Here is a 14,272-nt window from a genome sequence, read left to right on the forward strand (position 1 = left end):
AGCTGAGAGAGCGGCTTGCCGTGTGTAGGAGGGGACGGAGGGAGACCGGGTAGTTTGAAGGGACGGGGAGCCAGGAGCGGCGCGGCGGCTCCATGAGCGGCTCCTGCCGGGACAGAGCGCCCAGAGCCCAGCCGGAGCGTCTCCACCGCCGCGGGTAGGACCCCGGGCCAAAGGACGGCGGCCAGTTTGGAAGTTTTGATGCATATGATCACAACCACCATGATTTTTATGATTCTTGGTGCTTCAGTTGTAATGGTAAGACATATCCACCTCCCTCAGCCACAATATGGTTTACTTATTTCCTAACTGAGGCTAATAATTCAATAGATTATCTCAAATGGGCCGTAAATGTATCACATTCTGCGAGAAACTATCTTACAGCAGGCCTATCAATGACATGTGGAAGTAGGTTAGTATAATTACCTGCTGTCATAAATAAATAATCTAAGTCCGTTTTAAGGCAAGAGTCTCCCTCTTATAATCGAGAGGATCTGCCAAGGCTATGTTCTCCATTTTCTTTATGATCTTTATTATTGTTATTTATCTTTAGAATAATGGAAAGAATCATTCGCTGTCTGTAGGAATAGCCTAGCTTATTGCTTGACATGTCCCAGCTGACTGGCATGGTTCTTTGCAGGCGATAGCCTGTTTAATGGACATGAACGCACTACTGGATCGCTTTCACAACTACATCTTACCGCATCTACGAGGGGAGGACCGCGTCTGTCACTGCAACTGTGGAAGGTAAATGCCATCATCCTCCTACAATATTGTGCATAAACACGGTGTTTTGTGTGTTTGCGTGTGTGTGTGTGTGTGTAGCCTATGTGTGAGTTTTTACCCGGCAATTCTTAATTGCTGAAGAGGCCTCGAAGATTTGTGGCGGTGAAGCCCCGCAAAGGCAGCCTGATATGAGCCTGGCTGTGCTTTTACATCGTGGATGTAATATGTATGTTTCCATACAGCTTTTATTATTGGCTTCGATGACACGTTTGGTCGCGGTGTGTTTTTCTATCAGCAACGAGGGTTTGGGCTTTGCTGCATATATCAAGGTGTGTGTCGGAGCCATAAATAGGTAATGAACCATGAGCAATATAAGGCCGTTCAAAAAACAATCTGAGCACCAAGTGCGCTTTCACACGGGCCTACACGGTGTCGGCGACAATGTAAACCTGCTACTGGGCCAATTATGAACATATCAGTGCTGAAGTGTAGTGGCTAAAGCTTAAGAAGTGCTATGGGGCTGATGGTGTTGGCTGCTCATCAGCTTACCTGCTGGTTGCTGTCACAGCAGCATGCACACTATAGTCTGCTGTTTTGTTTGAATGTGCATCTGTTCAGCTTCAGCATCAACAAGAACAGTGACATTCCCTTCCCAAAGTACTAATCCTGGCTGTAGCTTGTTTTGCATTTTCTATCAACAGCATAAGGATGTGATACAGCAGGTTGAATGGCTGTGTGGATAAGAAGAGACATAGGACACAAATGGGCCTCTATTTTTTCTGGTCTTAAGTGTGGACAGTGCCAGAGGGTATGGCAACAGTGTTTGAGCAAGATTTAAAGTAAGAGTCGTTTCATCCAATAGATTCACACCTATGGACCTATTATCCTCCGATATTTGGTCCTGGTTGGCTCGTGTCCTGCAGACAACCAAGCTACAGCCAGGATTAGTACTTTGGGAAGGGAATGTCACTGTTCTTGTTGATGCTGAAGCTGAACAGATGCACATTCAAACAAAACAGCAGACTATAGTGTGCATGCTGCAGTGAGGGGGCTGATATACTAGCAGCTTATTAGCAGCATTAAGAGGCCAGTGCTACTGCTTTTTTAGCCTGTGAATCCAGAAATGGGTCATCATCAGTTACTGATAGATTATTTTTGTCAGATAAGGATGCGAGTCAAAGTGTGGGAAGGTCTCTCTCTTGTACTGACAGATGTGAAGTGATACAGGCTAATTTAGACACACACAAGAAAAAGAAATAGCTGTTTTGAGAGTAATTGTGATGACATAATGCATTACCGATTATCTTATAATATGTGATATTATAATATTATTTTGACAATTATGTCATATGTGCTAATGCAAAAGGGGTCTGGTTATGAATGCCAGCAGGATTTGTAGAAAATAAAGTGGTATCAGCAGTGTTAAGCAGTGATTTCTATATCTATAATGCAAAAGATGTTCCCTTTTCCTCCTATAAATGTATTTGTCAATGCATAACCTCTGGTCCATACCACTGCATGGTATGCACAGTCAAACCTCTGCCACTATTGTTAGTTTCCAGGTTACTGTAGCCACACAGTGTCTTTTACTGACCTGGAAACCCTTCACTTCTGAGTGAGAGTCAGTTATCTGTTTTCACATAAACAGCAGAAACGCAGGGTTTGTGGAAGAAAAGAGCAGTCCTTCCATCCATGAGGCGTGGAGGTGTCGTGACGCCAACGGCGCTCACCTTATCAGGCTTGAGGACACAGCCAGTGTCATTTTATTTGGCAGTGGCTGTGCTATGATTTGGATGTAGTTTTCTCCTACGGGCCGAAGCCCGGATTATAGCTGCCTCTGTGTGTGTGTCATGCAACACTGTAATAGTTTTTTACTTACTCGAAAACAAATACACACACACAATGATTTAAGTATTCAGGAGTAGTAAGTTTAAAGGGATACATGCAGCTTTATTTAACATTTGGGCATTTGGAGAAAAGCTTTCTTCAGGGAAAAGAAAAATACCCAGAAGATGATTTTTGCCTAAAACAATGGAAAAGAAAGCAACAAAAAATATTTTCAGTGTGTGGCTTATCTTTACGTATAGCTAAGCTTTTTGGCATTAATGGACCTCAGTGGCTGGGTGGCTCGGGTCAGTGAGATCCAACAGTGGTGGTTTGATCTCTCATGAGGCTTTATGTCTTCAGTAAGATACTTAATGTGCTAATCGTCAAGATCTTTTTCTCTCCATATTCAGGACTAAGTGATGTGGTGTTTGTTTCTGCATTGCACTATCCAGAGATCATCTATTAATCAAAATGCGTGGGTAGATTTTCTGTTAATGAAGGTGGAGTTTCTGCAGGAGCTTACTCACTTTTTCTTCAATTTATGCTTATCAAATCAGAAAAATGTTTTAACTACCAGTGCATCATAGGATTTTACATGTCAAAGTGAATTTTCTAGTCAAAAACTGAGATTCATGTCACACCAAGTGACAGCCTATGTTACAGACTCAGGATGCAAAGCTTACTAGTTGTGGGAATTTCCTGGGCAGCAGAAAGGGAAAGTCTAAAGAAAAACACTACATGTTGCATAGGAAAGGAGGATCCAGTAGGGGCTTGACCCGTACTGGAAGTCTCTTGCACGTCCTTCAGACAGAAGTGAAATACTAAATCTCTGGAGCACTCTTTTATTGTTAAAGAAAAAAAATGTCCTGCATCAGTCCAAACCTGTTGTCAACCTTCTGTAGTGTCAGGAATTAAATGATCTCACAGTGTAATGTCCCAAAGGGTGTGAGTGTGCATCGTTCTGTACTCCATTCCAGCAGTTTAATCTCTCAGCTCCCACTGTGTTTCCTTCCACTATTCGTTAGACAACTGCCCATGTTGTGTTTGGAAATAGCCTTAATCCCCTTAAAGGAGGGCAGGTAACACAAGTTTAGGAAGACTTCCAATGCAGGGATGTATCTGTTTTAGAGGATAGAAGTCATTGGAGCAGGGGAGTGTAGTCAGCGCTGGGCAATGTGGTGAAAGAACTGGATGATTGCTGATCAGTAGTTGCTGTTTGTGTTGTTATTGTGCGTGTTTTCCTGTTAGCTGCAATCACTGCAAACATCAGTTTTCTTTAGATTTGCATTCTATCAGCGTAACATTTCCATATGTTTCACCACAGTTCTTCTTTCTTCTCCTGTACGATGTGAACACCTGTGTAGTGGCAATCACCCGGTGGATTTGTGGAGAAAACAATTAAAATTGGATTCATATTGAGTCCTTTCATACTTGAAATCAATTTAAAGGGACTTTTTAGTAAGATAATTTCACTTCCAAAATGAGATGAGAAAAAAATTCAAGCTTTCTTTTTAATGCACTGCCTATTTTACAAAATAATTGCTAGATTCTGTTTTTGTCTTGGCAAAGTTTTATTTATCCAGAAAGGTTTTTAATGAGCGGGAATGGCTGTTAGGATATGGGAGAAGACAGTCATTCTCTTTTCACGTCATAAGCTTTGCGTGCAATTGCACAAGCTGGATATCTCTGGTAACCAAAAAATTTCAGCCACAGCTGCCTGAAGTGCAGCCTGGGGACACCCATGGGTCCTGGAGAAGAATGTCCAACAGTGCATTTTGATTAAAAGTTAGAAATTTATAGACATTATCCAAATTAGAGGAGGTATATATAGAATACTCCCACAGTTTCCACCATATATATATATGTATATAATGTAGAACATTTAATCCCAAATAGCACAACTTTATCCATAAGTGTCCATTAAAAGTACTCTTTCCTCCTTTGATCTATAAAATCATGCATTAAGGATTATAAAAATAACGTACTTAGATCTTCTCTTATATACCTAACACTCCCATATCTGTCCTCTCTCCAGGCATCATGTCCACTATGTAATCCCATATGATGGAGACAATTCGTTGGTGGACTCATCAGAGAACTACTTTGTGAGTGACAGTGTGACCAAGCAGGAGATGGACTTGATGCTGGGGCTGCTGCTGGGCTTCTGCATTAGCTGGCTGCTGCTGTGGCTGGACGGAGTCCTACACTGTGCTGTCAGGGCCTGGAGGGCAAGCCGCTACTACGGTAAGCTGGACATTGTCTGCTGTTTGGCTGAAGGTTCTGCTGCTGCTGCTGCTGCTGCTGCAGAGTGCAGATACACAACTGAAACATGAGCTCAGCAACCCTAAAACATCAGCAGACTTCACACTTAATTTTCCTCTGTTCATTTGAGTTATGCATACTGAGGTGTGAATGTGCTACTACATGGCAGGAAATAAATCACAGCATGTTCACAGGCACAAAAACTTGAATAACCTTAATCTGACCTTAATCTCACAGAGGAAATAACAAATATATTTCAAAGCCAGATTTGTGGTGGCAAATCGTATAAACATTGCTTGTATGCAGTAATGTAGGTACTGTATGTATGTGTCACCATCCACCATGTATCTGCATGTGTAAGTGCCTGCCAGGTTAACAGCAGTTGGTGGTGTTCTGGAAAATGACCTTCCCCCATTGCTTGGCCCATATTTGGCTCTTCTTGCTTTTTTTTTTTTTTTTCCTCAGTTAACTGTGACCTCTTGGAAAAAATCACAGCCAAACCTTCCAACTGTGTGATGATTCAGACCTAGCTATAAATTGAGGTGAAACTAAATTTAAATTGCTGTCTTCTTTTTTTAGGCGGCCTAAATACTTCAAACCTTATTTCACTAACAATCTACTTGTGATCTGATTTCAGGAAGCAGCAGTAGTCATATGCTAACGTAATATAATTATCATTAAGTGTAATTACTATATTCTAAATCCATCCAACTCTTTTCTTATGGGAAATTATTTAAAGAACCAACATAAAATCATAATTTGAATCTCAAAAATAAGAGAGCAAAACTTAAGTGATTCTTATAATTGTATACAAATTCAGGATATAACATATTTTAGAGCTCCTTTTAGAGAGATCTTAGTGAAAAACCTAATTTGAGTCGAAAAAATGATTGCATTTGGCATTTTTACTGCTATTGATTCTTTCACAAACAGCTGAGCTAAATTCCCTACAGATAGATTAATTACTTCAAAATATTGTTTCTTAATGCATTTTGATGGCATACAGGTTGTGCAATCACAGTATTATATTACTATGCTCGGGCAGGTCTGTCAGTGTTAGCTGTAAAATGTTGCGTTAGCATGAACCAAACAGAGAAGTGAATGTCTTTGTGACAACTGACAAACAAAACCATTTCTCAGCATGTTTGGTTAAATCTCTTTCCATCACTGGGTTGGATGCTGACTTGAAACGTTAAGCGTTTAATACCTCTGCTTACTATATTATGCAAAGTTGAACCATTAACAATCTCACAGAGGAGACACTGTAACAGCAAAATAGCAAAAACAATTCAGTGTTAATTTAGTTAAATGACAATGGGAAGACAAAAAACCTCCCAAAACCAGCTTTGCAGGGTGCAAGTTAGCTAATACACAAAATGTCTGTTACAAACTGGGGATGTAGAGTTTGAACAACACTGGAATTAACCAGGCAGTAAAGGTATATAAAGTTACATTAGGGGAAATGTAGAATCCATTATTTTTTAGAGCTTGACCTTTACTAGGGACTTTAAGTCAGAATATCTTGACTTTGACTTTTTTTTAAAAGTCTCCCACCTTTGTGAAAGTGAAAGACTAAATTCCTTGAGTACCAATTTAAAAGTAGTAACTGTAATAATAATATATATAATAATAAAGTAAAATTAGGAAAAATAAAGGTGAGTTTTAAGTGAGGATTTAAAAGAGGGCACTAACTCATGGATCTCTACAGCTGGGGCCTCCAGACAGTAAAGATTGGTCTCCCTTGGTCTTATGGAGATACTTTGGATTCACTAAGGGCTCTGAAAGAGAATCTCAAGCAGCAATCAGGCTCATGTGAAGTTAACAAATCACACACAATGGCAGGAGCCTTACATACAACTTTAAAATCAATTCTAAAATTGACAAGCAGCCTTTGGAGGGCAACAAGGATTTAGGTAATATGGTCACTTCTCTTAGAGAGTGCGATTAGGCTGGGAGCAGTGTGCTGAATCAACTGTAGTATGTTGATATTTCTCCTGCTAAGACCACAAGTATGTCACAATAATCAAGCCTGGAGGACATAAAAGCATGAATGACCTTCTCCAGGCCTGCAAATAAAAGGAAAAAATGTCATTTAAGGGACATGCTCTAGTTAAATAAAACACACTTACAGTACACAACTCGAGCATCTAACGACAGACCTGACATTTTTTCTTCTGGCTTTACGTTTGTTGACAGTTTTCCAAGAAAGTAATTATGAAGATCTCAGATTCTGTTTCTACTGGATTATGTTTCTACTACTTAATATGAGGAAGAAACGACATAATGTAAGATACATTTATGATTCAGGGCTTTATTGGGCTTCACAGCTTTGTGTCAGCTGCAGAATGAAGGTATTAGGACTTTGTTTCTGTGGAAGATATGCCCCAAGAAGAGTATATAAATAGAGAATGAGCAGGGACCCCACATAGACCCTTGGGGTACTCCATGGGAGCTTGGGGTTTATGAACCACAGTAGAAAGACTGTTTTATCAAGTGTGAAGTAAAGCAGTCTAGCACCACATTACTGATGCCAACAATGCTTTTCAGATAATTGATTTACTGTGTCATAGGCAGCGCTAAGGTCAAGCTACTAGGCTGCAACTAACAACTTTCCAGAGTCTCTCCAGAGTTTGCTGGTTGCACAGCAACCTCGCGGTAATGACAAGACACCAGTCAATGTGTTAGACCAGGAAATAGTTGTATAGGAAACTAATAATATAAAGTAAATAATAGGAAACTTGTCTTTTATATTTTGGTGTGTACATATTAATGTAACGAGATACAAAGTGTTAGATATTGAGCTTTTGAGGTGCTCATAGTTTTGCTATCTTCTCATTCAAATTTAGCAAAAAAGTTAATAAGGATATATCCCCAAAATGTGAAACTACTCAGACGGAAATCCTTTATGAATTACAGAAACCTGTTTTGATATTTTTAGACTAAAACTGAGCAATGTCTAACCTGCAATGAAGACAGTCAGCTATTTGTTGAGCTAGGATGCATGTCAACCAATTCTCAGTGACAGCAAACATGGATTCTGAGCTCTCGCTTGCATTAGAAAGGGGTACATGTATTATTCCATGAATTAAAAAGAATGGTCACACTCCAGCAAGGGTGGGGAAACCTGCTAAAAAAAAACAGGCTACATGTGAAATAGCAGCTATGACATTGAACTGTATCAGCTGACATCCAAAAAGCAGCCGGTTTGGTAACTATAAATTCATCTTTTCAAAGTTTTCAAGTGTTAGCAGAGACAGTACAGTACATCTTCCACTTGAAATAAAGAAATTATATTTTATAATTATAATATATAAATTTGTCTGTATAGTTTATGATGCTGTTGGTATATCTGGTATTTAGTCAACTTGCTGCACAGAGCCGTCGATTCAAGTTGGCCCAAACGGTGTGCAGAATTGCATGCTGAGCCAGAGTGGAGTGAAAACCATGCCCTACCTGCACAAACCAGCATTGTACCTGCCAGATTTTAGTGCACACTCAGAGATAAAGGTGTCATTTGTCCTGCAGAACAGAGCTAACAGGAGAGGGAGGTAGATGTCCATCAAGCATAATCACGCCCACACTTTCCTGAAGAGAGGTTTAATCAGCCAAAGTAATTCAAATCACCTGTGTGGGTTTAACAAACGTGTGCAGGGCCTTTATCATAACTAATGACAACGCTCCTACCTCAAGTCGTCTGTCCCAGAAATGTCATTGAGAACATTATGACTGTACGGTGGTTCATCAGTTAGCTCTGTCACATTACAGCAAGTCCTGGTTTGAACTTTGGACCCCTAACTCACTGTATGGTGTTCTATGAATGCTGTCGGCACATTTGCATAGTTTTCCTGCTCCAGTGCTCCATGTAAATGTAAGTGTCCACAGTAATTGACAATGAACAAAACCTACACAACATAATTTACAGCTACTATACCTGATGTGTAACATATGGATTGAACATGCAGGTTTGCAGAAAGGGAAAGATACATTACATGTCTTGGTGTTTAAATGTGTATAATGCCTGAGTGCAAAGAGTTTTTAACTCACATTGCACTAAAGATAACTATAATTAACACATATGAATATACATACAGCAGTTACCAAGACTGGTTCAAACCAGGATCCAGTTTAAGACACAAAAAACACAGATGGAGAAATGACTTCTCTCCCACCATCTGCCGTGCTCCAGTGAAAGCTATATTCCCACATACCATGTGTTTAAACCCAACTGAGTGTGATAGTTGCTCCTTAATTTCCTGTCCCTGTCAGCGCTCCCTCTATCTGTTTCATTCCTTTTACCATCTCCTCCTGACAGATGAGGGATGCATGTTATTTGAGTAAAATAAAAAGGAATGCAGCCGACTTAATGAGACAGAACATGTGGTGTGTAGTTCAGCAACATCATTTGGCTTGTGCAATTGTGCAGACACAAGCAAAGAAATAAACGGCTTTCAGTGGCTCTAAAGCTAAGCAGCATATTAGACACACGTGTGAAATCATGACATGACAGCATGAAATCCCTCATAGTCTGGTGCTGTGCTGAGGAGACACCACCGGCAACACAGAGGAATCATCCCTGTGCACCGTTGAGATGTTCACCGAGGAGCTGGATATTAGCATCCTGGATTACAGTGTTTCAGTTTCTCACGGTTGTGGCTGCTTCACAGACTTATCCACACTGCTCAGATAAAAATCGAGGGCACAAATGAATAAAATTTCAAGGCTTTTCACAAATCCTTTTTTTTTAAAAACAGGAATTGCGGGTTGAACATTCTGGCAGTGCTCGGTAACAGCACAGGAGTGTGTTGTGGAGGTGGCCTGGATCCTCAATATTGAGGATAACACAAAAGTAGGTGATATGTGACCTGGATAGTCTGACCGCCATGGAAAAGTGCCTCAGGCAGGATGGGGAAGTATCAAGGAACGATGAGGAGATGAATAGTTCTTCAAAGCGATTAGAGAAGAATCTACAAGTATAGTAATATGGGTTTTTAAGATAGAATAAATCATGTGATGTTCATATTTTTCAGTGTTCAAGATGGCTTGGAGACAGTTGCAGGCAGCTGCTTTGCACACAGACAGTTTTGCAGCAGTGCGTGAGACAATGCTGTTTTTTCCAGTGCATTAGTACAACAGTGTAAAATACATCATCGTAAAAAAAAACCCTAAAAAAAACCACACCCACAGAGGAAAAAACATCCATATTCATTGGCAACAGTTATAGAGTCGGGGGTATAGGCTTTTATACTGGGTGGGAATGCCCCTCGCTTCTCTGTATGTGTGTGTGTGCGTATGCTGTGACGTTGATGCTAGGTCACACTCATTTAGCCTCCCCGAGATGAGGAGTGAAGGTGAGGCTGACAGAGTGGGGAAGGGTGTATGGGTGTGTGTGCTAGGAGGTGGGGGGTGAGACGGTGAGGGGGGTTGCAGGATGGAGACTCTGTCACATCCCCACCCCCACTTACACACACACACACACACACACACACACATACACTCTCCTCCAGAGCTATAAATAGAACGAGAGAGAGCAGCTGGAATGGCAAGTGAGAAACACACACACACACACACACACACACACACACAGCGCATTGAGATGCACATTGATTCCCATTGGGTTTTTTTCTCCTCCTAATTCCATCTCTAGCTCCTCCTTCTCCCCCTCCCTCCTCACTTATTAAATCTACTCCTGGCCATTTCCTTTACAGTGCTTCCTGCTGCAACTTCTTTTTTTCTTTTTTTCCCTGTTCTTATCGCTGATGCTCTGTGAATATCTGATACCAGAGTCTTTTGCAAAGACACCGGGGAAAAAGAAACACAAAAAGTACCTCAATAAATGAACAAAGTGATGACTTGGCGTTCCAGCATTAACCTTCCCACATCCTAAAAGAGCGTAACTATTGTGTCTTCGCCTCCCATTTTCCGCCTCACATTATCATTTCTCCTGACTCCATCCTCCATCTCCATCTCTATCCTTTTATTCAAATGAGAGAAACCTGTCTTCGTTGCCCCTTTTCCTTTGGATACCCTTCAGAGCAGTCCTTGTGGACAGCATACCCATTCACAGCTATAAATAACTCACTCTCATTCCCTCCTCACCTCCTCTCCACCCAACACCTCCCTCCCCACCCCTTCTCAACTCCACCACCGCCACCAGCACCACCACCCCTCCCTCTCACTCATCCCCTAGCAGGGCCATTTGCTACTGGGTTTGCTGTCTGGGGCTCTCCCCTCCTTCTCTCTTCCTGTCTCTATGGACCTCGCTCCGCCTCACCAGCTTCGGTTTATAACCTGACAAGCACAAATGTCTGCTCCGCCATTCCCCCCCCTCTTCACGTTACCCTCTCACATTCATGAAATCCCACTTTGTTTCCAGCCAATCGTTGATTTTTAAAAAAAAATTGCCCTTTCTGCATTCTGTATGTACCTAATGGTAGACGCAAGACAGAAAGAAGCATTTGACAGGTGAGCATATCCATAAAAACAGGGATTCAATCTTAATCTCACCTGTGAAATTCTTCTGACTGTAGATAAATAAGGGCATGTGCAGCAGTCCAGACACAAACATGAAGAATGAAGGGCAACGCCACGGTGCACTTGAAGAGATTGGTGCCCTTTTCTATCTCATCCAATATTTCAATGTTCCAATCTTTTATCTGGTCTCTGTCACGCTGCCCTCTCTGGTAAAAAAAAGAAAAAAAAAGCTCACCTCTACTTCCCAGAATTAAAATTTGTTACAGCTATGATGAAGCTAGTTGCTAAAATGACACCAGCTTTTCCATTCTGAGGTCTGTGTGGAGCTCATAACTCAATTTTATGCAGTGCAGCTGTGGAGTGGAGTACAAAAACCTGATTCTGCTGTCTTTCTAGGTCTTTTTTTTCTTCTTTCGTTGCCCTAACAAGCCCATCTTTGAACACACTAAATGTTGTATGGACGATGTGATTTCAAGATTCAGAGCCTGCATTTTTTAAGTATGCCCTTTTTTGAGGTTTCCTTTAAAAAAAATCTGTCCAGGAAATTAAAAATACATATTGAACATGTCACTTAAATTGTTTTCTCGTCAGGGTAGCGAAGCAGAATTTACGCCGTTGCTGGACTTTTCAACTCAAGTTGTGTTAATGACAGAAACACATTGGATCAAAAGTGGCAACATGACATAGAAAGTCATGCCACCATCCATACATATTACAAGAGAAACTGAGTGACAGAGGCACTTGCACTCATTCACATTTTAACAGAAAAGGACAGTTCACAGCTCAGAGATATGAGGCCTCTGTGTTTCTGTTGGTTGATGCGTCTCATCTGACTAACTGGATTTAGAAGCAGAAAACCAGACTAAGTCGGATTTACACTATTGTGTGTCGTGGTCTCATGAGTGTGCCTTCAAAAACTTTTATTGAGTTTCTCTATGCTCGTGTCTGCAGAGTTACACAAGCTAAATAATGTTGGTTAACGATACCACATACTTTTATTGCACTCTTTAGTGTGGACTAGGGCGTGGGAGTAATGTAAGGGAGCAGATAATGTGATATATTGCAGTAACACTAAAATACTGATGCTTCAGTTTGCATTTTTTGACCTTCTGCTTTTTGGCAGCTTCAACTTCTGCCAGTTTATCACAGTTTGTCATTGAAACATTGGCTCGTTTTCATGTTTTTCAAATGCTCAGACTTGGGGTATCGCCATGACCTAGTTGTCTAAAGAACATGCCATTTCATTGTAATGTTCCCAGATTGACCACCTCTCCCCCTTCACATCGCCCCATGTGTCCTCTCTGTCTCCACTGTCAATTGTCAGATGAAAGCAAAATGCCAACAAATAAACTTGAAAACATTTTAGATGCACTTTGGCAAACGCAGCTCAGGGCTGTAGAGGCTCAGTGTGCTGGATCATCCTGCAGAGCATATGGCCTCACACATTATAAACAATCGGTTTTTGTTTCATTCATGTGATGTGCTTTTAAGAAAATTGTCACCAGATGTCGTTTTTAATGAATAAAATAAAATTTGCATTGTATATTATATATATCAGGAGTTTTTTTTTTGTTTTTTTCAGGCAGTTTGGCATGATATTGTCTTTTTTTTTTTCCCATATATATAACTTCCATTACTTCAGTGAATACATAATGAATACTAAGGCTTCTTGCTAACACTTAATGCCTCCCTTAACCGCCCTTTTACCTCTTGTCTCCTCTCTCCAGACACTCCATCCTGGTCATGGCTGCCCCAGTTCTGCAACCTTCGAGACCTCCGTCGCCGAGCCCAGCTCAGACAGCTGGAAGACTCCAGCGGCAACATGGTCCACATCAAGCAGAAGCTCTACCACAACGGCCACCCCAGTCCCCGCCACCTCTGACTCTAAAAAACTAGTCAAAAACAAACAAAAAAAAAAAAAAAACTAGACCCCGCCCCTCCTCAAACCTCTTTACTTCTCCCCTTCCAAAACCCCTCACTTCCCTCTCCAAATTGCCCCATGGCCAATTGTTGCCTCAGAGACCCTGGAAAACTGCCCTCCCACTGTTCATAACATGGTCCCCTTAAAATCCCATGACAGGACTTTCTTATGTCAAAACCCAGCCCCTGTCAGCACTAGAAAAAAAAACAAAAACAAAACAAAAAAAACCCCCAAATGAAGCAAGATGACGATTATTTGTTCCCACTGAAATCTTGTCTTATGTCCATGTCCACCGTTGTGGGAGGAGGAAGAAAAAAAAAAAAGAACATTTTTAAGGGTGTTTTTTCTGTATAGAGACATTTTCTGTGTTCATTGTTAAACTTGGCATGCTCTTTTAGAACAGGGTAAGATGTGGGCAGTGTATGGAACGGGGCGGCAAGACGGGTGTCATGATATTTTTTTTCTCTATTGGGTGGGAGTGGGACTTTGTTGGTGTGGGAAGGGGAGGGGGGGTGAATGAGGCGGGTGGGTGGGTTTTTGTGATGTTAGATTGCTGCTTCTGTAAATAGTTATAAATACGGGCAAGTGGGATTTAACAGTCTTTAAAAGGGGGTGCGTGGGGGGATTTTTGTGTGAGTCGTTTATCAATAGAAAACCTAATGATGGACTGTGTGGGTAAAGATTATAGGAATGGAACAGAAAGACGAGTCTGTTTGAAAACTGGATGTGAAACCATGTGATTTCTGCTAAAAACACAGATTAATTAGCTTTGTTACTTAGTGAATTAACTGAATGTATTAATTTTTCCTGTAAATATGTGAGGGGGATGGGAGCGGACGAGGCTGTGGTCGGGGGTTCTCTTTGCTATATTATCGTTCGTTAGAAGACACAGGAGGAGAAATAAATGCCAGCCAAGATGAGTCAGTTCAATACACACACCCCTCCATCTTCCCCACACTGTGCTCAACAGCACAGTTCAATTTTCTTTATCCAATTCCTTCGCACTTATCAGGAGCAACCAGCCTATCAGCGGAGGGAACCCTCACCCAGCCAACCCCCCTCCCCCCT

At 41.3% G+C, this 14,272-nt stretch overlaps 1 protein-coding gene across 1 annotated transcript; it reads left to right on the forward strand.

Annotated features, from left to right (window-relative positions):
* Nucleotides 1-159: 159 nt before the first annotated feature.
* Nucleotides 160-13,261, forward strand: tmem240a (transmembrane protein 240a). The gene is made up of 4 exons (XM_062427793.1): nt 160-255; nt 638-744; nt 4,586-4,794; nt 13,011-13,261. The coding sequence occupies exons 1-4, from the start codon at nt 199-201 to the stop codon at nt 13,163-13,165; spliced, it is 528 nt and encodes a 175-aa protein (XP_062283777.1). The 5' UTR covers nt 160-198; the 3' UTR covers nt 13,166-13,261.
* The last annotated feature ends 1,011 nt before the right edge of the window (nt 13,262-14,272 follow it).

The sequence above is a fragment of the Scomber scombrus genome, chromosome 10 (assembly GCF_963691925.1).
Source record: "Scomber scombrus chromosome 10, fScoSco1.1, whole genome shotgun sequence".
Classification (NCBI taxonomy): domain Eukaryota; kingdom Metazoa; phylum Chordata; class Actinopteri; order Scombriformes; family Scombridae; genus Scomber; species Scomber scombrus.

Bases quoted from the DNA above. Each gene is read 5' to 3' on its own strand.
- tmem240a (XM_062427793.1), top strand. From the start codon at position 199: ATGCATATGATCACAACCACCATGATTTTTATGATTCTTGGTGCTTCA. The intron at 256-637 runs GTAAGACATATC...GGTTCTTTGCAG, and splicing joins TTGGTGCTTCAGTTGTAATG to GCGATAGCCTGTTTAATGGA. The intron at 745-4,585 runs GTAAATGCCATC...TCCTCTCTCCAG, and splicing joins TGTCACTGCAACTGTGGAAG to GCATCATGTCCACTATGTAA.